The 10,205-nt window shown below is 42.2% G+C and overlaps 1 protein-coding gene across 2 annotated transcripts in view; it reads left to right on the plus strand.

The window, feature by feature from the left end:
• The window catches only part of znf609b (zinc finger protein 609b), a 282,574-nt gene that overhangs the window by 219,382 nt on the left and 52,987 nt on the right, over positions 1-10,205 (plus strand). For both annotated transcript variants that reach the window (XM_084337717.1, XM_084337718.1), the window contains exon 3: positions 1,583-1,808. In XM_084337717.1, coding sequence (XP_084193843.1) covers positions 1,583-1,808 — 226 coding nt within the window. The remainder of the gene's footprint in view (positions 1-1,582; positions 1,809-10,205) is intronic.

Raw genomic sequence — 10,205 nt, forward strand, 5'->3', positions numbered from 1 at the left:
AGCAATTATATGTTGAGTCAAGTGTGTTTGAGTGTTGCACAATTCACTTAGCAAACCACAACGTAAGTGTGTCTGTATCAGTTCAATAGTCTGTGAGTGACGTTAACATTATGCAATGCGGGCGACATGTTGTTGGCACAGTTTGGAAATGCACAAACACGAACCATTGTTTTTATCTGTTAGATAAAGCTATGGTAGCTGTATTCCAATGCCACAAACCTTTTGTGGTAACGTTACTATCCACAGAATCTCTCATGCTCCAGACTTCACTGTTTTCCCGCTGAGCATAAGTCTAGCTCTCAAATTCTGCGAGGCGTGTGAGTCCTGCTTGTCAAAACAAGCACTTTTAGTGGACATACATTACTTGGTATTTGGTAACCAAATAAAAATAAGAGCTAATTATTTTCACAAGACATTAGGACCTGAGAGATTTAAATATGTCGGACTTCAAGAGATTTTTCCAACAAAAAAATGAATAATGGTAATTACTGGATAACTGAAACCCTGGTCCATGAGATGATCTGGTGTCCGAGATCTCAGGCTGTGTGGCAACAAAGGGAGGACGTCAAGAGGAGGGGCTTGTTGTTCCTGTAACACTACATCTATTATGTGCTTCCCCTATTATGTGCGAAGCAGTTCATTGCTGCCCTCCTAATCAGGTCTTAGTGCAAGGTTGAGGTAAAGTCCACATGACCACAGCTACTTCTGTATCACCCTTTGACCAGAGGTTGACAGGGTGACCTAGAGGTAGAGAGGACAACTGGTAACTAGGGATGGGTACCGAATCCGTTACTTTTAAGGGTACCGACTACCGACCGAATCACATCAGTACTACAGAGTACTGATTCATGTGAGATCCAACGGTGCCACATTTCGGTACTGTAAAAAAAAAATATATATATACTGTATCTTTTTTTGTCCGATGACGTCAATGGTTAGTTTACCGCAAAACGAAACCTATGAAGTGTGCCGCACGTTCACGTCAACGTTCACGCGCACAATACACGCTTACCTAGGATTTGACTTGATTCAACAACAAAGCAGTCGGGGCAATGGCAAGCCGAAAATGGTCGCAAGTGTGGTTACACTTTACAAAGCTAGATGCAGACAACGCTCGCTGCAATATTAACAAATATTTCTAAATAAATAATAAGGCCTAACAAAATAAATGGTTTGGTTCCTGTTGGTTGTCAGTTAAGGCCATGGGTAGGTAGGGAATTTATTTTATTTTATTTTTTCCCACGGCGACTATGGGAATTTCTTTATTTAATTAAAATGTTCACAACAACATGGATGCATGTACTCTGCCAGCATGTTTAATGCATTTAATTTGCCTTGTTGTGTAAACTGGCGATGAAGTTATCGTCATCTTCGTCACCCTTTGACTGATCAAGGCATCGGTTTACTGCAAGGAACACGAGCATTCCCTGATGTCTCCCATGCGTTGAACATTTTGTTCACTTCCCCTAGTTGTGGCTTGCCTTCCCCATATCTAACATCTGCTCTGTGTCTGTTTATATTGTGGTTTTGAAGTACCTTCTCACGTCTTTCTCTCTCTGCCCTGCCTCTTCCTACCACACAGATGGAATCTCCGGTCTCCACGCCAGCCCCTCCCCCCCTGCACCTCCTGGCTGCCGTGGGCAACACTGAGATTGCCTCGCCGTGTGAGCAGATAATGGTGCGCACACGCTCAGTGGCGGTGAACACGTCTGACGTGGCCCTGGCCACGGAGCCCGAGTGCCTGGGGCCCTGCGAGCCTGGGACCAGCGTCAATCTGGAAGGCATCGTGTGGCAGGAAACTGAAGACGGTAAGTGTTGGGGTTTAACCCACGACTCAGGACCCCCCAGGGTGTCGCAGGACGACAAATACGCCATCATGTTGATGCTCTTTGGTACAGGTGCTTTTTGTCTTGTAAAATGAGGAGAAATAATTATCATTCTTTGGTGTCAAAGTTCACCATTCTGTCTATGCTGAGATAAACGCATGTCTTTGTTTTAAGTTGTCATGCATTAAAATGGTTGAGAAGCGCCAGTGAAAACATATAAAGTCCTGGTGCCTTTTTTAATTAATTTTTTATGAACATTTTCCTTTCCCATTTAGCAGTAATTGTGTTTTTTCCACTGCGTTTGGGATGAGAGGTAAAGTGGTGTTTCACAGGAGGAGGATATATTTAGTTAACTAGCCTATTTTCAGGAGCCACATTGCTAACACTAAAGGAGCGGATGTTGCCGTTTTGTTACTCCTCCACTAGGAGCATGAAGCTGGTGACATCAGGGGCCTCTGAGCTGCAATGCAAAGCTTGTTTTGGCTAGCAATTATTCCTATTATTAAACTGTGCTTCGAAATCCCAAATCCTGTGCCTTTATCCCATTTAGACCTAAAACGCCTGCTAATAATGCATTATATAGCCTGTATTAGTGTTGTCAAAAATATCGAAGTTTCGATACATATCGATACTGAATATTTAAAACGGCTTCGATACTCATTTCCCGAAGTACCGATACTTTCTGCAGTATCGGTACCAGCTGGCTTGCTCCCGCAAGTTGTTGACAGACAGACGCGCTGCCAGAGCCTTGCCCTTCCGCCTCCTCCTCCTCCTCGCTCAGAGCAACAGACACAAGCTGCTGCAGCCTCCTCCCCCTCACAGCCGGGCAGCGCAGCCCTGTCTTCAGTTTGTAAACAACGCTATTATTAGCTAACGTTAGCTGTCGTTCCTCCGTTAGCTTAATGCTAGCTAGCTGGCCACCTATTACTTCATGTAAACGGAGTAACGTCAAGCCGAGCCCACTACACCAGTACACGCATGAACTCGACACAACTACCCCGTTTCCAACGTTAGGTCGAGCGGAGCCGGAGCCCATCCTACACTAGTACACGCATGAACTCGACACAACTACCCGTTTCCAACGTTAGGTCGAGCGGAGCCGGAGCCCATCCTACACCAGTACACGCATGAACTCGACACAACGTTACCCCGCCTCCATGAAGTGTCCAATTAGCAGCAATGTTGTTGAAAATGTAACGTTAATAAATGCTCCGAGCATAGCTCCGGAGAAATCTCTCTCTCTCTCTCTCTCTCTCTCTCTCTCTCTCTCTCTCTCTCTCTCTCTCTCTCTCTCTCTCTCTCTCTCTCTCTCTCTCTCTCTCTCTCTCTCTCTCTCTCTCTCTCTCTCTCTCTCTCTCTCTCTCTCTCTCTCTCTCTCTCTCTCTCTCTCTCTCTCTCCCCCTCCCCTCTCCCTCTCCCCCCCCCTCCCCCCTTGTTTTCGGGTCATAACTTGAAAGGTGCGCTCAGTAGACCTAAAATCTCCAGCAGCCACTCTCTTTCTCTCTCTCTCTGATCTAAAGATAAACAAAGGTTTTAAAAGTGTATTATCTTCTCGTATAGTACCAGAGAGAAGCTGAGAATCAACCAGCAACAAAAGCAAAAAAAAAAAAAAAAAAAAAAAAATTATTATAATAAAAAAAGAATTATTATAATTATTTTTTTGGTATCGAAAGTATCGATACTTTTCAAGGTATCGTATCGAAGTCGAAATTCCAGTATCGTGACAACACTAAGCCTGTATACCAGGGTTCGAAATTAACGGGGCTTGGGGCATAATGCCCTTGAAAATGGACAAAATGCCCTCGAAATCAGTTAAAGGGGGCACTTAATGCCCCCGACAGTTTACTAATTATATATATATTTATCCGGTAATGGAGCGTCTGTATCGTACGGTTCAGATGACGCGCAAATAAAAAAAATCATTTGCGGAGCCGGTGTTCTTGCACTGGCTGCAGGCAGCAGCAGCAGCACTGTAGCCAGCCAGGTGCTAGTCAGTTTGTGTAAAAATGGCACGCACAATATAAATCAATCTTCATTACGCACTTTAAAAACATAGCCATTAACATTACATAGGCCTACACACATCTTGCCATAGCAGTTCGTAAACACAACGCATCGTTTTAACTATGGTAGCCCGACGCAGCCCGCAAGCTAATACTGTACAGTCAATGAAATGTCACCGTAGCTACTGTAGCAGAGGAGGAAATGGGAGTCTGAGAGGCGGGGTGTTTAAAGACAATGATAGGCGTTTATTCAACATCCAAGAAGGCTAACATACAACTGTGTTTTATTAACTCCAACCGGGACTATTGCCGCTTTCCCACTGCATGCCATCACCTCCTAACGTTACCGGAGCTGATAATAACATTGCTGAAGGTGCGTGACACTAAAATGTCCGTGGGGACCCGGCGCCAACCCATAGATAGTTCCAACTCACCGAATTGCGTAATCCACCACAGATGCACTCAATATTTAAATAATGTTAGTCTTAAATAAATGTAGACAGAAACATAATAATTTCAAGCAGAAAACGAATCTTTCCATTAAGAACTGACAATCAGGGAATTTAAACATGGTTGACATTGTTTTTGTGTGTTTATATTAATTAAAGAAAGGAAAGTCTAGTGCTGGCTGAGCATATTGTTTGTTTGCACTAAGTTAATACTTTGACAAATGTAGCCTATATTTTTCAGTCGGTTCGGTCTTTGTGTGCCAAACATTATTTAAGGCTGTAAACACTGTAAACCTTTATTTTTAATAAATGAGAAGCATGTTTAGATTTGAGTGTTAAATTTTTTTTAATAAAGATTAACGTATATCGAACTGAAAACCGTGACCCCAAAATCGTGATACGACCAAAACCGTCCATTTTGTGAACCGTCCCACCCTACCGTTTATCATAAAAATTCAGTGCCCCCGAAATACAAAAAAAGCCCCCGAAAATCAATTAAGGGGGGCAAAAAAAGCCCTTGAAAAAAAATGTAATTTCTAACCCTGCTGTATACACACAAATGTGTTTCCCGGTTTCAATGGGTTATATAAGACACACGTTACACCTCGCCAATGAGAGTCCGCGCTGGCAGGTGAAAAGATGTGACAGGGCTGCCTCCTTGTGTATCGGAGGGGACACGTGATGCAAGGCTTCTATCCTCCCTACAACCGGCCAGTGGGGGGCATATGCGAGCAACGTTCAAGACAGGGCAAGGGGAGAATTGGCACAGCGAGATTGGTATGGGAGAAAAATAGAAAAAGAGGAGAAAAAGTGGATAAAAAAAACGTTATTTAAATGCGAAAGCCAACTGAGGTTTCCCTCATTTACAGGCATGTACATTTTACAGAAATAAACAATCGTAAATAAAGCATATACAATCACACAGCCTATAAAAACACAATGAGACAACAAGGGCAGACAAAAGCCAGGGATGACAAAGGTTGGAGATCAAGGTTTTAAACTATGCGTCAGAGGGGAGAATCTCAAGCTTTAAGGACTGTTGGAGTTAATTCCATGAATCATAGCAAAATGCAGATTTACCCTGTTCCGAGCAAACTTGGGGGACCTTAACACTTCCAGTGCCACTGGTTAACATGGTAAAACCCTGTTGAATGCCACCACCCACTTCAATGATAGCGTTGTGAACGCATAATCTCTGTCTTAAATTATGGCTATGTGTCTAATCTGCCCGTCGCTTATCAATGACTTGTTTGCAGTCAACATTGTCGAAACGGATTGTTTTTTAATCGCTTCATTTCCGTTTTATAGCATTTTGAAAAGCCCTTGTTTTTAAGGAAAATATAAAGATTCCGTGATAATCGGCATTTACGGGAATATTCTGGCATACACAAAAACGTTGTCATTTTTCGGCCTATTTATGAATCGTTTTCAAATAAACGCTAGATTATCTATAGTATATGTGTACTTATTAAGGCTGAGCCCGAATGTTCGTTATGTTAACATTCAAATTCTAAATCAAAATTCGAATTTTTTATTTTTAATTATGTTTCTTTTATGTGTCTATTCATTCTGTTTGAACCAATGTGGTTTTTCTTCACAGTTGCAGATAAAGATTAGGCTACACTAATATTATAGTATAAAAAAAGTTATATTCATTAAAGTAAGTTGATTTAATAAAAAAGACTCATTTAATCAGATTAATCACTTTATTCAAATTGAGGATTTAGTTTGAGGATATTTAAGAAAAAAAAATTAAACTTAAATTCTTTCGTTTTTTTGTATTTTAATTAAAAACGAAGGTTTGAACGTTCGTTCGTAAAACCCTGACGAAGTTCGAATCCCAAAAACAGGCTTCGGGGACAGCCTTAGTACTTATGCACGCTATAGAAGCGGGCTGAAATATCGATTCTCTCATTTCCTGATCAGCGATCACAGCCACACAGCCACACACACACATATGGGACACGCTGATATCTCTGTGAAAAAAGCTCTGATTATCCTAAGACTGGTAAAATAAATTCCTTACCTCAGATCAGATGTTATCCAAAAAGATTTGTCCAATTCCTGATCGCCATTCCAAATATCGATCGCGTTTATTGATTCAGCGTTGGGTACTGTAAATACATAATCCACGCGTTTTCCGGGCCGGCGATCACAATGGATTCTTCAGTTGGCTTGACGGAAAAGTAAAATGAGGAAACACTCCATCCAAACTCTTGGAAGAACTCATTGAAATCTCATCTGATACCACCTGGAGAGCTAGTTTCAGAGTGTGGTGCTGAGTACCAAGTATCTCATGATGCAGCAGTTACGGTGTTGATACCATTCAGCACCACATATCTGTGTGAAGCTGGCTTTTCATCTCGCGAGGGAAGGTGATGTCAATTTGAAAGGTCACGATACTGGTGTTATTTCAATAAATTTAAACATGGCCCATTTCATGACTATTTTGTTGGGGGGGGGGGGGGGGGGGCAAAATAGTTTGGTCCGCCAAAGGGGGGCCTGACAGAAAAAGTTTGAGAAGCACTGGTCTAAAGTAATGGGGTGCAGTTACACAGGGAGAGACGATAGGGGGCGGTATCTTCCCAATTGAGCTCAGAGAGAGTCTGCAACACTAACCTGAGGCTCGATTGATGAAATATGAATTCAAATCGCCAATAAAAAAAAATACAACAAACAAGCGCTATATAGCGTTGGCGGCACTCAACGGTCGGCATGAACTAACGACAACGTGTGGCTGGCACTCAAAAGTGTTAAAGGACGACTCCACTTTTTTTGGAAATTAGCTTATTTAACATCTTCCCTGGAGTTAGACAAGAAGATGCATACCTTTTTTGTCTCTGTGAGTGCATTTTAGCTTTGGGAATAGACGCTCCGTTAGCATAGCTTAGCTTCATCACTGGAAGTGGGGGAGGACAGTAGCCTTACAGTGCCTTACAGTGTATTGCAAGGTCTGACATTGACCAAACTTGATATGCATGACCTTGGTGGGCTCTAGGTCAACTCCTGAAAAGGGGGTCAATGTCAGACTTTGCAATCAAAGTTAGGGGGCTAATAACCCTTGCCATAATTTCAGTGCGCCCCCTAACTTTTGATTGCAAGGTCTGACATTGACCCCCTTTTCAGGAGTTGACCTAGAGCCCACCAAGGTCATGCATATCAAGTTTGGTCAATGTCAGACCTTGCAATACACTGTAAGGCACTGTAAGGCTACTGTCCTCCCCCACTTCCAGTGATGAAGCTAAGCTATGCTAACGGAGCGTCTATTCCCAAAGCTAAAATGCACGCACAGAGACAAAAAAGGTATGCATCTTCTTGTCTAACTCCAGGGAAGATGTTAAATAAGCTAATTTCCAAAAAAAGTGGAGTCGTCCTTTAAGGACCAGCCAGTCAATAGAACGGGTACCATAGGTTCCAAAGTGTCCTATCTATCACCAGTGATTAATCTGAGGGTAGAGTGATAGACAGAGATTCAAGGGTTGAGGCCGCAGCATGCCTATTACATCATCATAGTCCAAGACCAAGACTGATAAGAAAACTGCTTCGACAACTCTTCCTACTAATCAAAGGAAAGCTGGTTTTTATTCTGTACAGGAAGCCAATTTTCTGCCGCAACCTGGAGGCAAGGTTGTCCACATGGAATTTAAATGTCAATTTCTAATCGAGCCACACAGCAAGATATTTATATTCAGTGACTCTCTCAATGCTAGAACCACTTACAGTAAGTATGTGTACACCACATGTGAGAGGCCAGTAGCCATTGTGACATCCTGACTAGAAGGTTCAGTTCTCAAAATTGTAATCTCATACGTTAGATTGTACACCTGCGAGGGTTAAGCTGTTTGAAGTCTTCTTGGCCGTGAACAAGAGGAATATCTCTTTTGTGTTTTGACAGCCAGAGTATAGCTGTTTTAAGGCGAGACAGTACCCCCTAATAGGCCAAAAAAATATATTTGTATAGATATCACTATGAAACTTTCCCAGTTTGTTATGTACATAACAACTAAGAAAAAATTTCTTGCGAGTTTCCTGAAATTTTGTTAAATTTATATATGCAAAATGGGCGTTACCCAATTAAATATGCGATGATTTTCATATATCGCCAGGATAGACATCACACATTGGATGATGCCAGATTCAAAATGTTTGTTTCATTATGTTGACGCATAACACAATGAATTTTTTGATTTTTTTTAAACTTCATTTTTTAGCGTTTATCGCTTTTTCTGGTCAAGCATGACCGACAGAAACAGGTTGAATGGGATATAGATCAGGGGAAGACACTCTGAGAAAATACGGCGAGTCCGGGAGTCGAACTCGTGTACCCCAGATCCGTGATGCGCACGGTTGTCCCCGACGCCGAAATAGCGCCGAGATACGCGGTGAGATACGCGGTGAGCTACTGGAGCTCCCCCAAACACAATGAACTTTTTACAGGCGTTTATTTTTTTTTGTATAAATGTACTATAAATCAGGCTATGAATGATATATCAACAAACCCCTTTATAAAAATATGCAGGGTATAGATAGGAAGAAAGAATGGTGTGTGTAGGTGCTAGGGAAATGGGACATTTCATCTCTTACGTGTAAGAAAACTAATTTTTTCGGAAAACGCCCTCAAAGTTCTGTATTGTAATTGTGATCTATGGACACAATCAGACACAATCAAGTAAAATAAACAACTAATTGTGTGTTTTCGATATTTTATTGCCACTAGTTTGAAATAAGACATGTTAAGGAAGCAAAATATAACAAAATCTCTTGTCGAAAAAAGGCGATTTCGGGGGTACTGTCTCGGCTTAACTCTTTGACTGCCATATTGTTTTTCCATCGCCCGTTTCAAAATAATCCAGTTTAGTTTTCTGGAACGCGAGATATGACTTTTTTATGCGCATTTCGTGCTTGCGAGCAGCCTGATACCTATATTATTTCCAGGTCAAAGGTAACATGACCATAGTAGAATGATTCACTATGACGGTTGGACAGTTTCATTGATGAACACGCATTACTTATAGACAGTCAATATGGATTTAGATTGAATCATTCAACGTCATTGGCACTAATGGACCTAGTAGAAGAACTGACGAGCATAATTGATAATAAGAAGTTTGCAGTAGGGGTCTTCATAGATCTTAAAAAGGCTTTTGACACTATCAATCATGATATTATGCTACTAAAATTGGAAAGGTATGGGATCAGAGGAGCAGGGCTCAAATGGTTAAAAAGTTACACAAAGACAACAGTTTGTGCAGTTGGGAGTACAGGTCCACTCAGTCAAACATAACCTGTGGTGTGCCACAAGGGTCAATTCTGGGCCCTAAACTTCATACTGTACATAAATGATATAGGTAATGCGTCTAAAATATTGAAAATTTAAATTTTTGGGGCGGCTAAGTGGCGCAGTGGGCAAGGCGCTCGCCACTAACGCAGGAGATGCTGGGATCGAGCCCAGCTCTCTGCGTTGCTTCCGGCTTGGCTGGTCGTTCATACTAATACAATTGGCAGTATTAGGGGGTGGGAAAGCCGGTGGGTGGGGATCGGACGTTGTGGACAGCGACTCCTACAGGTCGGTTGGTGCGCCTGTACAGCAGAATCAGGAAGCAACGGGGGCAGCGTGAGCCTCCCACGCGTTACTCCTCGCTGCTGAGAGATCGCGCTGTACAGGTGAAAAGATGCGACAGCTGCCTCCTCCTGATGCAAGGCTTGGTCCACATTGCAGCCGACCAGTGGGAGGCATGGTCTAACAACGTTCGAGACAGGGGAGGGTAGAATTGGATAATACTGATTGATTGATTGATTGAAAATTGTATTAACAGATTGCAGAATGGGTACAGTACAGCTCAATACATACAATTGTTAAGGCGATGCAGACCAGAGAAAGACTTTCGTCTTGTTTATATCAGGGTCCCCCATTTTCAATTCATCAT

This window comes from Notolepis coatsorum (assembly GCF_963971535.1).
Source record: "Notolepis coatsorum genome assembly, chromosome: 20".
In the NCBI taxonomy this organism is placed as follows: domain Eukaryota; kingdom Metazoa; phylum Chordata; class Actinopteri; order Aulopiformes; family Paralepididae; genus Notolepis; species Notolepis coatsorum.